The sequence below is a fragment of the Megascapheus bottae genome, chromosome X (genome assembly GCF_031878675.1).
Source record: "Megascapheus bottae isolate mThoBot1 chromosome X, mThoBot2.hap1, whole genome shotgun sequence".
Lineage (NCBI taxonomy): Eukaryota > Metazoa > Chordata > Mammalia > Rodentia > Geomyidae > Megascapheus > Megascapheus bottae.
The window spans coordinates 88,432,243-88,451,083 of NC_143547.1; the positions used below are offsets into that span (position 1 = coordinate 88,432,243).

At 43.9% G+C, this 18,841-nt stretch overlaps 1 protein-coding gene across 2 annotated transcripts; it reads left to right on the forward strand.

Moving 5' to 3' along the window:
* Positions 1-314: 314 nt before the first annotated feature.
* Positions 315-13,937, forward strand: Rab33a (RAB33A, member RAS oncogene family). 2 transcript variants are annotated; one of them, XM_090325688.1, is made up of 2 exons: positions 315-917; positions 13,391-13,598. In XM_090325688.1, exons 1-2 carry the CDS (start codon positions 643-645, stop codon positions 13,497-13,499), a joined length of 384 nt encoding a protein of 127 aa, XP_090181814.1. In that variant the 5' UTR covers positions 315-642; the 3' UTR covers positions 13,500-13,598. The 2 variants fall into 2 exon arrangements, with proteins under 2 accessions (XP_090181814.1, XP_090181813.1); XM_090325687.1 differs by having other exon boundaries at positions 323-900; positions 13,391-13,937.
* Positions 13,938-18,841: the final 4,904 nt, after the last annotated feature.

Sequence of the window (18,841 nt, forward strand, 5' to 3'; positions counted from 1 at the left end):
TGAGTTGGGAGTTGCATTACCCTGAAGCTAGCGTGCCCTCAGCTTGTTCTTAAGGGAAGGCTGTCTTTTGTCCTCCCCTGCTGTGTAGCCTGCACACTGACCCCAGGCAATAAGAGCAATGTGGAATGCCTGAAATCTATAGCATACGTGAAGGTAGAGGAGAAAAGAAGTCTTTTCCCGGTGATGGATTGTGCACCCTCCCCCTCCTTCTCTTCCTTAGGCCTCCCTCCAGTGTGTCCCTGGGGTTCAGACAGGGGAGGGTCTAAGCAAAGGCGCGGCTCAGGATCACAAGCCTGAGTGTCCCATCGGAGAGCGCTTGCACAGACACGAAGAAAAGGCTAGCGGCTTGTCCACTCTCCACCTCTCCCCTTTTCTTGGCTTTTGTGTCAGTATTTAGGGGCTGCAAAGAGGGTGCTCTGGAGAAGTGGGGGGGGTGGTTGGGGTGAAAGGCACCCCCTTCACGCGCACGCACACACACGTTGTTGGCGCACGCACATACGGGCGGACACACACTCAGACACGCGCGCGCACACACACATACACACACGCAGAAAGCTCGCTCATCTCGAGAGCACTAACGTGGCCGCTTTCTTTGTGTGGAGCCCTCGAGGGGGGTTAGGGCCCCAGTCCTGTCCCGGGGAGATGGCGCAGCCTATCCTGGACCATGGGAGCCTGCAGCCCGCCTCAGCTGCTGGCCTGGCATCCCTGGAGCTCGACTCGTCGCTGGACCAGTACGTGCAGATTCGCATTTTCAAAATCATCGTGATTGGCGACTCCAACGTGGGAAAGACATGCCTGACCTTCCGTTTCTGTGGGGGAACCTTCCCTGACAAGACTGAAGCCACCATCGGTGTAGACTTCAGGGAGAAGACTGTGGAAATCGAGGGCGAGAAGATCAAGGTGATCCAGCTGGTCAGGTCCGGGAAGGGAGGGACTTGGGAGGGGGCTTCTCCATAAGCATAGCTCTACTGGTTACAAATGTCCTGTGCTGGCTGTGTCTTGGCTTGCTAACCCCCAAGCCCTCAGAATCTCCTTATCCGTTTTTGCTTCTTTCAGCGGCTGCATCTCCACCGACCCCCCCCCCTTCCCCAGTTTTTCAGAGCGAGCGGGAGTGGTTGCATTCTTATCCCCTACCCCTGCTTGACAGTTTCTGTGAGGGGGAAAAAAACCTATTTGAGCTCATCCTTGACCCTGAGCTAGAGCAGCGGCACCTGTGGGCAGAAGCAGGCATGGTCCTAGTCTATGGGATGAATCCTAAAACACTTTACACATCTTGGGGTCTTCTTTTTTTACCTCCCAACTGCTAAAACACTGTGAAAAAAAAAACAATCTTTCAGCTGAGCTGTGTGGCATCAGAGGAGAAGGATGGAATAGAAATCAGTACAGAATAAAAGCTGCTTGATTTCCAACTCTAGTTTACAATTAAGATTTGAGACTGAGTTGGGACAGGGGTGGTGTAGAGTGGTTATGGGGCAAAGCAACCAGCCTTAAAGACTGAGACAATCATGCACTGACCCTGTATAATAGAAGAAACATTTTTTAAGAAGAGCCTCTTTTACATGCTATCTTCTTTCCTTGTCTGGAGAAACCAAATGAATGAATTGTCCATTATTCATTCTGCTGGCATTGTCTTCAGAAGGCCTCTTATAAAAAATGTAAAGCAACTTCTCTGAGGGCTATGGAAAGTGCTTTGCCTGTCTCCAATCAGAAAAAAAATAGTTTATAGAATAAGCTAAGTAAAATATTTTTGTGAGGTTATTTGGATTCGCCTTTTTTTCCCCCAGAAAAGGTAGAAAATCAGTAGGGCAGGAAGACGTCAAATATGCAGGGGGTAGCTGGAGGGAGGACATGGAAAGGGCAGCTTTGTGTTAAAAGAGGCAAGGAAGGGTAGAATGATGGGGAGAGAAGGTCTTAAAAAGGCACCAGGACTACCAAGACTACATCTTCTAGACAAACGCTTAGCCATTTCAGGAACCTGTGGTTGAACCCTAGGAAGAGTCCAAGATAAAGACAAACCTCTTCCTTTTCAAACAGCCAAAGTGATCCCAGTCCTTTCTTTTGAATGAAGTACAGTGAAAGGCCGAACAACTGAGAGCTTGGTGAAGATACTCCAAGTTATGCTAGGTTCCTTGATTATGAAAATAAGTGCATTTTAAAATGGCTTCACAAACCAGAAACCAAGTCAAGGATCTAGACTTTATGAAGATGATTAGCTAAGTCCTGATAGAGGAGAGCCCCAGGGCTAGGGAGCTAGAACATTCTTTTGAACTTGTGATCTTTTCTTTCTCCTCCCATTTTGGAAAAGAAATTGCTACATACCCTTTTTAAAATCAAAGGAGGAATATATCCCTTGTCCTTTCCAAGTATTCTCTTTTTTCATATATTTTTTATTGTAATTAATAGAAGGGTTACATTATATTCGCCAGATAGAAGGTGCATTAATTCACATACATTGATACCCTTTCTCATGTCTTGGTCCCCATTTCCCTCCCCCCACCCCCACCTCCAAGTATTCTCATGTTGATGTTTGCATAGTTTAGGACTTCTAGTGGGTTTAGGTGCTCTCATGGAAAGCTATTAGATTCTGGAAAGGCTAAAACATGACTTTTTAATCCAAGTTATAAGTATATTTATGGATGCTCTGAAACCCTCAAAAACCTTAACGCTTAACACTATCATTTGTTTCAAATCAAGTATTAAACTGAGCCAAAGAGTTCGTTAGACTTAAAAGTGGAGAAATAATTCCATCTGAAATCAGGGTGAAGGGAAACAGGAAGTCTTTGAGAGTCCAAAGCAGAAAGGAAAGGAGGGAAGAGGGGAGAAGGATAGAGGAAGCTGCAATGTGAGGAAGGGGGGTGAGGAGTAGACCTGAGTCATTACTCAGATGGCCTTAGGGAGATTTTCAAACCACTCTTTCCCTTCTACCACCCCTGTATTTATCCAAACTAGGTTTCACAGTCTCTGCCAAGGATTCCAGACTCTTTCCCAGAGGGCAGAGCCTGTGACAGGGTGACTCACTAGAAACAGAGCTCAGCACAATACCACGTGCAAATAAGTGCTTCATAGGGACTTTTTAGGGAAGATGATATATTCAAGAGGACAAAGCCTTGTGACTCTGCTCAAGGAAGAGCTCTCTGAGGGCAGATACTGCAGAAACTCAGGATGGAGTGTAGGAGGAGAGACATGGTGACCCTTGCCTCATGTAAAGCTACTGAAATATCAAAGCCAAATTTGGCAAACAAGCAACCAGCATGTCTGTGGGAAGATGGCAGAGATTTTGCTCATGCTTTGACTACTCTGGAGTTGCTTAAGGAACAAGTGCCAAAACAAGGCTAGGAAGTGACGGCCAAAGGACAGTCTCCCTCTGGGAAAGAGGGAAGTGTCCAGGCCAATGATGAGAGGGAAATGTGACAGACCAAGGGAGTCTCACACTGTAGCTAGCCTCAGAAGGCAGTTGGCTTATAAAACAGCAGGCCTGGTAGGACAGGGTGGGAGAGAGGCCTCAGCCAGCTTTTCTTCTCAGTTCAACAACAGGGTGTGCCCTCTCCCAGCCTGCCTCACTGTGTCCTAGGGGATTACAGATGACAGAAAACCCCTGCTGGGGGATGACTGAATTGCCATAGATGGAGATACACTCTTAATTATCAGGCTGCCCCTAAGGGACTATAGCCCCATTTGATCTCTCCAATTGTTCTACCCCTTACTCTCATCTCATCACATTGACAACCCAATGTTTTTTGGTTAGCAGGAATGAAAGGAAAGCCTCTAACATATGGGAAATAATGTCTTCTATTTATGCGTAAACAAAGACGCTAGGCTAGGCACTGGGTATGCATTGCCTCATTTGTTAGTCACAGCAACTCTATGAATTAGGATTACTTTTCTCATTCTCATTTTTCAGATAAGGACACCGATGTTGGTTTTTTTTTGTTTGTTTGTTTTTGTTTTTTTTTTTGCCAATCTTTGTCCTGGGCACAGTCCAGTCCCTGAGCTTTTTTTTTTTGCTCAAGAGCTAGCTCTCTACCACTTGATCTACAGTGCTACTTCCAGCTTTTTCTGTGTATGTGGTACTGAAGAATCAAACCCAGGGCTTCATGAATGCTAGGCAAACACTCTACCACTAAGCTACATGCCTATCCCTCTATTGACACTTCTAAGCATGTCACTTGCTTTCCTGTGACAGGGCCAGGATTTCAACCCAGATTCAAAGCTATGCTTTGCTGCACTCTAAGGGGTGATGTCCAGTCACCTAGAATAGGAGAAGTGGGATTCTAGGCAGCCAGTTTTGCATTCTTCTAGGTCAGGGACTTAGGAGGGTTAAACATGTCTCCCTTGTGGCTGAAGGAATAGTTCAGTGAAAGAGTACATGCTTAGTATGCATGAGGCACTGGGTTCCAACCCTAAGAACACAGAAAAAGAAATAAAGGAAAACATGTTCTTTGTATCATACCTAGGACACTGAACTGAGTTACTTGGGCTTTACGTTTTTGCATTTGGGATGTCTCATTTTGGGAGTGAAAAATAAAAGTATAGTCAGAGATAGAAGACACCTTAGAGATTGTCTCATTTAATGTCTTCATTTTATATAATAGGAAATTGGGGGTCAATGAGGGCAAGTAACTTGCCTCCAAGATCACACAGAACCAGACCTATAAATCGAATCTCTTAATTCGCTTTTGGATACTTTTCTCCATGTACTATGCTGCCAGGCTTAGAAGGGCACATAAATTCCCACTAGTCCATTTGACTAGCTGAGTTACTTGTGACAGAGACATCCTATGGGAAAGCTGACAGTTTTTCCTGATCAACCTAGCAAAGGAGGAAGCATCTCCCAACCCTCAAAAGAAGGGTGGAAGCCTGGCACAGAAATGCACACCTGTAATCCTACTTATAGAAGGATTTCTATACAAGGGCCAGCTCTGGTGGCTCACGCCCCTAATCCTAGCTACTCATGAGGCTGAGTTCTGAGGATCACGGTTCAAAGCCAGCCTGGGCACAAAAGTCATTAAGACTCATCTCCAATTAAACATCAGAAAATGGGAAGTGGTGCTATGGCTCAAGTGGTAAAGTGATAGCTTTGAGCTGAAGAGCTGAGGGAAGGTGCCCAGGCCCAGAGTTCAAGCACAACAACCAACACACACACACACACACACACACAGGATTTCTATACAAGTCTGGCATGTATGAAGTATGAAACTGTAACTTAAAAAGAGATAAAACAAAATGGACATGGCTCCAGTGATACAGCACCTTCCCATGAAGCATAAGGCCCTGATTTTGAACTCCACTACCACTGTTACCATTGAGGGAAAAAGTGGAACTTTCCTTAATAATCATTGTATGTCTGTCATCTCCAGTTTTAGCTCATCAAATTGAGTTTGTCTCAGTCTGAAAGTATTGGCAAACCATGTGGGGGGGTGGAGGAGTAGCCCAAACAATGAATGGACTTAGCTAGTATTTGGCTCAAAAAGGAATTTTTCAGTTATTCTTAGTAAATTCTCATGTAAGTGGTCCTTCTGCCTAGTTTAGTTTTTCCTCCAGGCTAAACACTCACTCTGTCCCAGCCCTTGGGATCAGGTAAACTTTAGGTCAGCTGTGGCTGTGGGCAGCTACAGCACCCATAACTGGAGATTGCTGCTCCCTGGGGAAAACAACTTCCTGTGTCACATTACTGGGCGGATGAAGGTTGAGCTCAGTGTTCCTTACTTGAGGCTGGCAGTCAGAATGACATCATATCTTCCTCGGGGCTTCTAAGCTTCTATCCTCCCAGTTAGCTTGATGGTTAATTATCTATGTGTTTCTGTCTCCCTCTCTCTGTGCAGGAGTTTTATTTTTCTCTGTTCTCCTTTGCCATTTTGTAACAGCTGTGTGTGTGTGTGTGTGTGTGTGTGTGTGTGTGTGTGTGTGTGTGTGTGTGTCATGCATATGGTACATTACAGCTAGTTGAAGAAAGATTTCTTTTAAACTTTTCTCATCATTCACTGGAGTATCCTCTAAAGATTGCAGATGCGTTTGCCTCCCCCATTTGGTTTTTGCACTTTTGCCCTACCCTATCAGCCTGCAACAAAAGAACATTCATGCCTCGTTAATAGAAAGATGCCAGACAGCTTTCCTAAAGAGAAAAAATACCCCTGTCAGCTAGGAGTATGTGCAGAGGATGGGGGTCTGGGAGGGCTGTTGAAGCTTGTTCAGATGGGGATGGCTCTTGGAAAATGGTCTTTTTAAGGCTTGATTTCTCTCTGATAACTTTCCCATGATGTATCCCTCAAAACCTTCCATGCCATATTGGCTGGCAGTATTCTTCTCAATCCCCTTCCTCACTGAACTACCCTTGCCTTACCTGTTTCAACTTACAGAAGCTAAGTCTTAAGCTTTCTAGGACAAGAAGCAGTAGGAACAGAGGAGGGTTGATGAGTTTTCTGAGACCCTAACAACTGATATTTGCCAAACACTTTGCATTTGGTTAAATTTCTTATGTGTTATTTCATAGGTTGTCCTGGCAACCTATGGGAAGGTCAAGTTCCCATTATAGAGATCAGGAAAATGGAGGTTAATTGACCAGGCTAGTAATTCAATCAGCTGCTAAATGAAAAAATTGAAATCTACCATCTCAACACCACCTAGTTTATCACTTGTCCTTTCAGGCTCAGTCCCTTTAGTGAAGATTTCAAGTGAGAAAGGAAGGGAGGGCATATACAGTATCCAACCAACAGAGGATATATATATATAGATATAGATAGATATATAGATATGGATATATATATATGCTTGCACTAATCCTTTAAGGCTTTCTTTCCTTCTTACTATTCCATAAGAAATAGAACAATTTTATGTAACATTTATATTATGTCAGCTATTATAAGTAATTTACCTGAATGCTGATGGCACATATCTGTGATCCTAGCTCCTCAAGAGTCTGAGATCGGAGGACCATGGTTCAAAGTCAGCCTGGGCAAGAAAATCTGTGTGTCTTTTCTCCAATTAAGCAGCAAAAATCTGGAAATGAAGCTATGGCTTATATGGTAAAGTACCAGGCTTGAGTGGATAAAAGTTAAGGGACAGAATTCTGGCCCTGAGTTCAAGCCCTAGTACCAGAAAAATAATCTAAAAATGAGTAAAGCATACCAGAAGGTATGTGTTCATAAACTATGATAAGTGTCACACATCTCATATAGGTACCTGAGCTTCCATGCTTTGGTTGTCTGAGAGGTTCAGGAGCCAATCATTTATAGATACTAAGGGACCTTTGTGTTAGGCAAGGTTAGTCATGCACTTCCAAAGAATGCTATGCTCATGGCATTCCTCCATGAGGTGGCTGTTCTTATCTGTATTTTCCAGATCAGGACACTGAGATAAAATAACTTACAAAAGAATACCTAAGTAGCACATGATTTGGGAGGTATTTCAAATCCCAGTTGGTTTGGCTCTACTGCACCCCACTGACGTTCAGAGGGAAATGAGGATCTGGGTATATGTGAGGGGCCTAAAGGCAGTTGTCCATCCTGTTCAGTTGGGACATGGAGGAATAGGTAGCAGGAAGCATGTGCTTTCACTGCATAGCAGATACCACAGGGTTTTGAGGCTGTTGAGAACAGGAACCCTGAACCCAAATGGAAAAATAGCATCGCATGTACCCACTAAGCCTGATTGATGTCTCTCCTTTTCTGAAAACTCAAAGGCCCCGCCACTGATTCATTCTTTTATTTTCTGCTGAGAGCAGCCTGCTTCCAGGCTTAACGCTTACCACATACAGGAGGTACAAAGAACTAGGATAAGAGATCAGTGCTTACTGTTGAAATTGCAAGTCTCCAAATAGAAGCTTCAAGGCTCTCTTGATAAGTGTTGGAAAAAAAAAACAGAGGAGGTCTACAGCAGAGGGATCTTCCCTGCAACTTGGGCAGGGAGGGAGTGTGCTACACAACTAGGAAGCCAAACAGCTAACCTTACTCTGCCTCAAACACCTCACATACTCCCACCCGTGTTCCTGTGAGTGGCAGGTATTTTTAGAGTCCTGAGCTCATGGTGTTAAAGCATCTGCCACATGCCTGAAGACTGAGAGGAATTCAGCCTTATTTAGAGGCAAGACACAGGAGTTAAGACAACAGGGGATTTGGGGGCTACAAGTGGAGATCAAGAGCCAAATGGTCATGCTATATCTGGACATGCGTTGCTTTCCTCCCACTGACTTCTATTCATCCCCTGGCTGTTCTTTCTTCCTCTTTTCCTGTTCAGAACAGAAGGGTAGAAGGAATGAAAATATTTTCTGTCCCCACTTGCAGAAGCAAGGCCATCTTCTAAGGCAAATATAGTTTTGCGTGTAACTGAAGTCAGATGCTCTCTCTGAAAGAGACTTTTCAGATACTTAATCTGCCAGACTACATGTAGTTTTAATGGATCAGGACAATACTCCTGTTTTTTTTCCCAGTACCATGTTCTGAACTCAGGGCCTCACTGCCCTTGCCCAGTTTGCCAATGCTGTGCTATTGAGCACCTAGTCTAGTACTTTGCTGGTTCATTGATGATGGGGGTCTCTCAGACTTTTCTGTCTAGGCTGGCTTTTAACTGCAACCCTCTGATCACGACCTCTTGAGTAGCTAGGATTACCAATGTGAACTACCAGTGCCTGGCCAATACAGCTTTCAATGGTAATAACGATGATAATGATGATAAACATAAAAATGATGGTAACAACCCCCAAATGAACAAACTGATATAGAAAAGGACTGCTTTTAAAAAAAAGGGGAATAAGATTGCTTACAGTTTACACAGAGAAGGGCCAAGAAACTGATGAAATGTATTCTAAGTGAATGATACTCAAAAGAACAATACAGAAATTCCCACACAAAAAAAAGCCAGAGTGGTGGCTCAAGCCTGTAATCCTAGCTACTCAGGAGGCTGAGATCTGAGGATCAAGATTCAAAGCCAGCCAGGGCACAAAAGGAACTGAAATCTTTTCTCCAATTAACCTCTAGAAAACAGGAAGAAGGTCTTGGCTCAAGGGTAGGGCGGTAGCCTTGAGTTGAAGAGCTCAAGGACAACAATGCCCAGGCCCAGGGGTAGGGTGGTAGCCATGAGCTGAAGAGCTCAGAGACAGTGACCAGGCTGAGTTCAGGTCCCATGTCCCACACAAAAAAATCCCCACAAAAAGAGAATTGAAGAGAAGTTGGAGAGGATTTGAAGAAAGTAGAAGTATGAGCTGAGCCTTCAAGAATGGGTGACAAGGGCGGGCACCAGTGGCTCATGCCTATAATCCTAGCTGCTCAGGAGGCTGAGATCTGAGGATTGTGGTTCGAAGCCAGCCAGGGCAGGAATGTCAATGAGACACCTGTCTCCAATTAATCACTGGAAAACCGTAAGTGGGGCTGTGGCTCAAAGTGATAGTGTGCTAGACTTGATGAAAAGAGTTCAGGTAGAGCACTCAGGCTTTGAGTTCAAACCCCATGCTAAGCAAAATAACAAAAAGAATAGGTGATATCAAAACAGGGAAAATACGGGGCAACTAGCAGTCTCAGGGAATGATGAACCGGCAGGAAAAAAGGCATGGAGGAAGGAATGAACAAGGTGTAGCTGAGTAATTTGATCAGGTTAGGAGAGATCAAATGATGGCAGAGAGAAAATTTTCCATGATGCCATGTGCTGTAGAGGGCTACCATAATTTCCTGAGGACAAGATGATGTGCTGATGTGAGCAGGGATTTTAGGAGGCTAGTCTGACAGAGAACCAGGGAAATCCAAGTGAAAAGAAAGGCAGGGATTGTGAAAGTCATGTCAAAGCAACGTATCTATGGAGTACACTTCCTCTATGGATGCCTTGTCCACAAGTGTTAAAGAAAGCTGATTTTTAGAATGATGACACTGGGGCCCTGTAAGATCCACAGTCACCAAAGCGATTCATTTAGAGTAACTAAATTATACCTACTGACTTCCAATTCTAAAAGAAGGCCATAGTTTGTGGTCAATTAGTGGCCATAATCAAATTTTCTTTGATAACTGAGAATTGTATAGGAAATTAAGACAAATTATTCTGAGAATGAATATTTCTTGGCCAAGACCTTCAAGGTATAGCGGAAAAAATATAGACCTTAAATGTGAAGTGAGTCCCAGAACATCCACTGAGAGATTTCTTTGACTTTTTAAAAATAATTTTTACATAATTATACCAAAGGGTTTCAATTCAACATGTCAATTTATGGCTATAATATATCCTGATCAGTTTCACACTTTTCATTGTTCTATTCCATGTCACTGATACCAGCTTTTAGGTTTTTTTTTTTTTGTGGGTCATGAACTCTGGGCCTGGCTCTTCAGCTCAAGGCTATCACCCTACCCCTGGAGTCACAGCCCTACTTCTCATTTTCTAGTGGTTAATTGGAGATAAGAATCTCATGGATTTGGGTGCCTGGGCTGGCTTTGAACCTCAATCCTCATATCTCAGCCTCCTGAGTAGCTAGGATTACAGGCGTGAGCCACAAAAGCTATGGTGCAGGAGAAAAATCCAGTGAGTAAATTATCTTTGATGTAACCAATAAGTAAACTTCAATTGAAAGCCAGGCAGCGGGGAAACTGAGACAGGAGGATCAGGTAGACAGTTCAAGATAAGGCTGCGTTACTTAGTTTTCTATTTTCAAGAATTTTCGTTATTTTTATTGTTCTTGCAAAGTAATATACAGAGGAGTTAACAGTTTAGTAAGTCAGACAATGAATACATCTCTTTTTTAGCAGTGTTACCACCTTCCTTGCTTTCTCTCGCTTTTTCTCTCCCATCTCCAGTAACAAGTTTTATAGAAAGTCTGTGAAACTCATCTCCAATCAACCACCAGAAAGCGGGAAGTGGAACTGTAGCTCAAGTGGTAGAGCACTAGCCTTGAGCAAAAAAATGCTTAGGACAGCCCCTAGGCCCTGAGTTCAAGCCCCAGGACTGCAACAAAAATAAACAATAAGTAAATAAAAATAACTAAAAGATGAGACTTTTCAAACTAACTTTGCTTTCTTTAAAAATAATACAGCTGGGGCTGGGAGTTTGGCCTAGTGGTTAAAGTGCTTGCCTAGCATGCATGAAGACCCGGGTTCAATTCCTCGGTACCACATACATAGAAAAAAGCCGGAAGTGGTGCTGAGGCTCAAGTGGTAGAGCTCTAGCCTTGAGAAAGTCCAAGGCCAGTGTTCAGGCCCTGAGCTCAAGCCCAGGACTGGCAAAAAAAAACCCCAAAACAAAAAAATAATACAGCAGATATCCTAGCTACTTGGGAGACAGAGATCAGGAGGATTGCACTTTGAGACCACTAAAGACCCTATCTCAACCAATAGTTGGTGTAGTAGTACATATCTGTCATCCAAACTACATGAGAGGCAGAGATTGGGAAGATTATGGATCTAGGTCAGCCTGAGAACAAAAGTTCTTTTGACTCCTCTCAACCGAAAAGCCTGGGCATGGTGGTAGTTGCCTGTCATCTCAGCTGCAGCAGGTAGTGTAAATGGAAGAACTAAGGTGGAGACCCATCTGTGCAAAGAGTGATCCTATTTCTAAAATAACCAGAGCCAAAAGTACTAGAGATGTGATTCAAGCCACACAGCCCTGGCTTAGCAAGTGCAAACCCTTCAGTTCAAATTCCAGTACTGCCACATACACACAAAAAAGTAATTTAGTCAGGAATGTTGGTGCAAGTTTCTGTAATCCCAGATACCTGCACAGTAGATTTAAAAGGATCATGGGTTTTAGACCGGCCCAGGAAAAGTTAGTAACACCCTATGTCAAAAACAAAATAAAGGGCTGGGAGTTTGGCCTAGAGGTAGAGTGACTGCCTAGCATGCACGAGGACCTGGATTTGATTCCTTGGTACCACATACACAGAAAAAACTGAAAAAAAGCCCAAGGACAGTGCTAAGGCCCTGAGTTCAAACCCCAAGACTGGCAAAATAAATAAAAACAAAAGGCTGGGGTCATGGCTCAAGTGGTAGAGCATTTCATGTATGCGGACATGTATTCAATCCACAGTACTGCAAAAGAAATGCAACGAAAATTTAAAAACCACAAAAGCCAACAATAACATACTCAAAGTAGTTGCATACTTTGAAGTAAGAAATTTGGAAAATATAAAAGAAAATAACCAAAGGCATTTTATTGCTAAGATTGAACCCAACGTCTTTACACTGAGCTACACAGCTCCAGATCTGAAAAATTTTGTATCTTGCTTCCCTGCTGCACTTGTAGTTTCTGAGCACTTCCCTCACTCTTCAGCCTTTGAAAACATTTTTTGTGCCAGTCCTGGTGCTTGAATTCAGGGCCTGGGCTTTTGTTTTAAAGGCTAATGCTCTACTACTTGAGCCACAGGTCCACTTACGGATTTTCTGGTAGTTAATTGGAGATAAGAGTCCACAGGGACTTTTCTACCTGGTCTAGATTTGAATTGGGATTCTCAGATCTCAGCTTCCTGAGTAACTAGGCATATAGGCATAAGCCACCAGTGCCCAGCTTGAAGATATTATTCTTTTTTTTTTTGCCAGTCCTGGGCTTGAGCTCAGGGCCTGAGCACTGTCCTTAGGCTTTCACAAGGCTAGAGCTCTACCACTTGAGCCTCAGCACCACTTCCGGCTTTTTTCTATGTATGTGGGACTGAGGAATCGAACCCGGGTTTTCGTGCATGCTAGGCAAGCACTTTAACCACTAGGCCAAACTCCGGGCCCCGAAGATGTTATTTTTAATGGCTGCACTATAGCCCAGTGTATAGGTAAGCTCTTCAGCTATCCCTGTCTTAGTGAACTGTTAGGTATTTTGGTTTGTTTGGTTTGATTTGGTTGTAGGGCTTGAATTCAGGGCCTGGTGCTATCCCTAAGCCTCTTTGTGCTCACGGCTAGCGCTTTACCACTTGTGTCACACCACCATTTCTGGTTTTTGAATGGTTAATGGGAGATAAGAGTCTCACGGAGGCTTTTTTACCTGAGCTGGCTTCAAACCTAGATCCTCAGATCTCAGCCTCCTGTTTTTTTTAAGTATGAATAACAATATGATTAATCTCTTTGTTCAGAATTTTCAGCACATTGTTGTCTTTGGAATAGATTTCTGGAAGAGAGACTACAGATTCTAAGAGCTGTGAATATTTTAAGGGTCTTGCTTAATACTGCTAACTGCTCTCTGACAAAGTAACTAATTTATATTTTAGTTCATCAACTAAACACTTTTAGATTTCTAAGTTCTTTTCAATGAATAATTTTAAGAAATACTTGACAAACCATAAAACATCTTTCTACACTCTGATAACCCCCATTCTGCTAATCTGCCAAAAATGACTTCCTGTCTCAGGGTTTATAACCTCATTTTATAATGCAACAGAAACATGTGTTCTCTTGTCTGTACTTCCTTTTCTGACTCCACATCTGGGTCTTTGTTCCAGGTTCAGGTATGGGACACAGCAGGCCAGGAACGCTTCCGTAAAAGCATGGTCGAGCATTACTACCGAAATGTGCATGCAGTGGTCTTTGTCTATGACGTCACCAAGATGACCTCCTTCACCAATCTAAAAATGTGGATCCAAGAATGCAATGGGCATGCTGTGCCCCCACTAGTCCCGAAGGTGCTTGTGGGTAACAAGTGTGACTTGCGAGAACAGATCCAGGTACCCTCCAATTTAGCCTTGAAATTTGCTGATGCCCACAACATGCTCTTGTTTGAGACATCAGCCAAGGACCCCAAAGAGAGCCAGAATGTGGAGTCAATTTTCATGTGCCTGGCTTGCCGATTGAAGGCCCAGAAATCCCTGCTGTATCGTGATGCTGACAGGCAGCAAGGCAAGGTGCAGAAACTGGAGTTTCCACAGGAAGCTAACAGTAAAACTTCCTGTCCTTGTTGAAACCAAATGGTGTAAATACAAGATGAATTATCACTGGAGATTTTTTCCTTTCCTTTTTCTCTGTGCCTGCATAATGCTGACACTTGCTTGTTTCCATACAAATTGATATCAAAATAAAATTTGTATAGATTATCACATGTATTTTATTTCTTGTTTTCCTGCAAGAAGACTTAAAAAAAATCACAATATGGGGGATGGAATCCAGGGCCTTGCACATGCTAGACAAGCTGCTCTACCACTAACTAATGTCAACATACACTCCCTACTAGCCTTTTATGAGACCTGAAATTCTCATGATTTGAATCACTTTTTCAGGACTAATTCATTCTCTTGATGTCAATAGGAGCAGAAATCTAGTGAGTCTGATACAGGCTATGTTTTTCTAGAGAGACATGCAGGTGGTGGGATAAAGAAGTCTTAAAAGGTGGTGTAGACTTAGTGTTTCCTAGCTTCCCTAGGAATGTATCATTAAGGGTAAGATAGACAGCTCTCTTCCTATTTCCTGTAGTTTAAAAAGAACCAATAGGGGGCTGGGAGTGTGGCTTAGTGGTAGAGTGCTTGCCCAGCATGCATGAAGCCCTGGGTTCGATTCCCAGGTACTATATACACAGAAAATGCTGAAAGTGATGGTGTGGCTCAAGTGGTAGAGAGGTACCCTTTAGAAAGCTCAAGGACAGTGCCCAGGCCTCGAGTTCAAGCCCCAGGACTGGCATTCAATAAATCAATAACAAGTAGAACTAATTGCTTTCACACTAATGAGCTCTTCTCATTTTTCTTTCTTTTTAAATTTTTTTTGTTGGTCATGAGGCTTTAGCTCAGTGCCAAAAATGGGTGCTGCTCCAGACCTCTTTTACTCAAGACTAGCACTCTATCACTTTGAGCCACAGCTCCACTTCTGGTCTTTGAGTGATTAATTGGAAATAATAGTCTTATGGAGGCTTTTCTGCCTGGGCTGGCTTTGAACTATCATCTTCAAATCTCAGCCTTCTGAGTAGCTAGGATCATAACACACTAGTGCCTGCTTACTTCCTATTTTTCACCAAGCTAACCTAGACACCAAGAATACTTATTTCCTCCTGGCCCTTTCTTGGATGAGACAGGGCTCAAGGTAATGCATACCTTTTGTGCCCTAAGGCCTTTGTTAGAGAGTAGGGAGTTAATAGGCAGACACATCCCTTAGATTCAAAGGCCCTGTGATCGAATCATAGGAAAAGTGCATACACTAGCGCTACTAGGAAAGAAGAATTAGACAAAGTGCTAGCTTGGACTATGGGGATTGAGAGCATTACGTATCCAACATCAAAGAGGGTTGTCAGAAGAAAAATAATCGGATTTAGTTTGTATGTTGAATGAATAGTGTTATTTGGATTGATAAAGACGGAAAAGGTAGGGAGGAAGAAAACAATCTTGGCAGTTGGATAAGAGAACAACTAGGAATCTGGCCCAAGGGGAGCTGAGCAACCCTAATAGGGAGTCTAGTGGGCAGGATAGGAGGCGGAACACTTTGTCCTTTGCTTTTGGGCCAGTGGGAGCTTTGGGTAGTTCTCCAGCTGGAGTGTCCTATAGCTATATCCCACACAATTAGCCCTACTGATGTGAAAGGCCCTTGTTGAGTTGTCAAACCAAATGAATGAGTGAATGCATATCTGTTATAGCTCCTGGTGAATATCTTTGTTTGGGAGTAGTCCTTTAGGGTGCTTTGTATTTAGAAACCCACTATGAGAGGCTGGGGGATGACAATGACAACTCCTTTCTCTGCTAGGCATGTGCACTTCTGCCATTAGGGAACAAAGGGCAACACACAGCTGCTGTGAATACCATGCAAACAAATTGCCTATCTTCTTCCATGTTCAGCCCTACAGTTCTCTCCCATTCCCATGTGGCCTCAGATTCAGTCTAGCCCCCAATTTTGTCCTCATCTGTGTGGCTTCTGTGTGGATGCCAATCTTTCAACTTATTACTTGGTATTCTAGTTAGAATTGGTTTACTTCTCCTTGTATCTCCCTTGTGGGGCTCAGGTATTATTGTCTGCTGATATGCTGCCTGATGAAAACTCTGGTTTCTCTCAGTAGAATAGTCCTTGATTTTGCCTGAGACTGTATAAGCTGACTAGCCAGGACATGATCTATTGTTTTGGCACCTTTTACCAGGCTACCTTTCAGTGAATTTAATAATGAGTGTGTCTATGTCCTGGTTACTTTTTATCAGGGCCTCTTTCTGCTTTAACATGATCAAGATGGCAACATTTTGAGTCCTATAACCAGGGTTGCCTCTTCTTGGACCTGGATTGCCTCTGACACCTTTCAGGCATTCAGCACACACTTATCGAGCACCTAACACATGCCACTGGTTTAAGCCCCCAAGGATACACAGGTGAATGAGTAAAACCCTGCTCTCCATAAGGAAATGAGAATTATGTGAGTTTATTTGAGAGTAAGATGGATAAAGACTCCAACATTTTGGTCCTCTCAATACTCTGGCCATTTATCTTTGAATAGTAAGCACTCATGGATCCTGCCAGCTTCTACACTCTGTTCGTCAGACACTTGGATACAGTCAGGAAGTCTTAGGGCGCCCCACTGTGGTTCTAGGAATGAATAGCATTCCCAGTCTCCACCCTGATCTTTCTCTCAGTCCTTCACCAGGCCCTCCAGTTCCCTTCCCACAGAGATAGGGACAGATAGAGTCGCAAAATGTGGACAGAAAAATTATACTGGGACACTAGTAAAAATTCTGTTGTGATGTATAGCACTTGCTGTCAGAAGGTGGCACAATGGCACTCAGATCTCCCTCAGATAGAGGGAAAGAATTTGGAAACAGGCTGATGGAAATGAAGCCAAGAAGTTAGAGAATCATGCTGCTGGGAGGATGGTGAGGAGGGTAAGGAGCCCCCCAGGGTCCTTATTTGGATCCACTGTGATGGCCATGCTTTCTCCTCCACCAGCCACATCTTTTTTGCAGCTTGGTATCTGCTTGTGTTACAGAGCAGGACCTGCAGAAATAACTGCAAACATTTGAATGGATATTATGTACTACGCTCAAACATCTGATATTCATCCAATATCATATTTTTTGCCAGTCCTGGGCTTGAATTCAGGGCCTGAGCACTGTCCTTGGGATTTCTCAAGATTAGAGCTCTACCACTTGAGCCACAGCACCGCATCCAGCTTTTTTCTATATATGTGGTTCTAAGGAATCGAACCGGGTCTTCATGCATGCTAGGCAAGCACTCTCCCACTAGGCCAAACTCCCGGCCCCCAAATATCATATTTAGTGTCTCTCTTCAACTCTATGAGGCAAAGACACTGATTTCCACTTTGTGAACAAGAGTGGAATGTAGATCAGATAACTCCAAGAAGCCCAACTGGCTGACAGAAGTATCAGTTCAGGCACAAAATAGACTCTAAAATGTCCTTGCCCTGGACAACAGCTGGGAATCACACAGCCATCTGGACTCTGCTGATCAGCCTTTGGGGCTGTAGGGTCTTGTCCTTGGGCCCTGTAGAACTGTCCCTCTCCTAATCTTTACCCATTTCCCCAGGCCTCTGAGCCCAGCCTGAGGATAGATTCCAGCTGAGGTCAGTGAGCCTGAGCCTAGGGACTGTTTGTCTCCCTAGAGTCTAATGATTAGAGAACCCAGGGCCAGAAGGGCCAGGCAGGGGGATCCCCGCCCACAGAGGATCCCAGCCTGTGGTGCAGCACCACAGTGAAAGGAGTGCAGCCCACCAGGTTGTTGGGGGCTGGGAGCGTGGAGCTGTGCTAAGACCTTCCTAGGAAGCAGGCTCATCTTCTGCAGCTCTCATCAGTGGATGTATACACAGGCAGCATGTCATCTCATATCACCTGAGGGGGCTATTTTACTTCCTAGACCCCTGCCACTATCCTTCTGAGAGGAAGGACAAGCTTAACAGGGCACTGGTGGCTCATGCCTATAATCCTAGCTACTCAGAAAGCTGAGATTTGAGGATTGCAGTTTGAAGCCAGCCTGGGCAGAAAAGTCCCTATGAAACTCTTACGTCCAATTAACCACTCAAAAACTGGATGTGGAACTGTGGCTCAAAATGGTAGACCACTAGCCTTGAGCAAAAGAGCTCAGGGACAGTACCCAAGCTCCAAGTTTAAGCCTCATGACCAACAAAAAATAAAGAACCAGACTCCACTGGTTTGGCATCTGGCTCACACTCCAAGTTTTAAGAGTTGCTGCCGCCTCCTGGTCATCCCTTATCATTTCACTGTAAGGGGCTCTGCTCCTTCTGAAAAGGTTATCCTAAGCTCCTGAATGGTTTCCAAGTCTCTTGAAAAATGCCAGCAAATGGAGCAACTATCTAGGTTAAAACCTTGTTCTGACTCCAAGTTCCTTTAACTGTCTCTGTTCCTAAGAGCTGGTGCAGGGACAGCAGGACTGAGATGGAGGCTCCAGAGATTTTGTCACATTAGTGTTTCCCAAATGTTAGTTTACAGCCTACTGCAGGAACTCAGTACAGATTCCTGGAGTGTCATCCCTAACCACTGTGATATGGAAGCTCTGGGGTTTGGACCCAGAAATTGCAAATCATTTTTGTTTTGAAGCACTGAGGATTGAACTCAGGGTTATTGTTGCTACACCACTGAGGCTTTGTTCCCAGGCCTTTGGTTTTTGCTTTGACCCAAAGGGCCTTCCTTGAACTGAAATTGTCCTACTTATGCCTCCCAAGTAGCCAGGATTAGTCATGTGCCACCATACCCAGTCAAAAATGTAAAGTTTTAAAATGCCCACATTTTCCCGATGTGCCTCTAGCTCTGTGTATGAACTAGACTAACAAACTACCTTTCTTGAAGCAGAATTTTAAAGCCAGTTATGCAAACCACTGAATGATCTGGGTGGCCAGGGGACAGGACCTGGTAAAAGAGATCTTTTCCGGCCATAAACAGGCTATAAAAAAATTTGTTTCAGCCACACCCACTGTACTTGCTATTCTCCTGAAACTAGTAGTAAGAGCCTAAACTAAAAGAGAC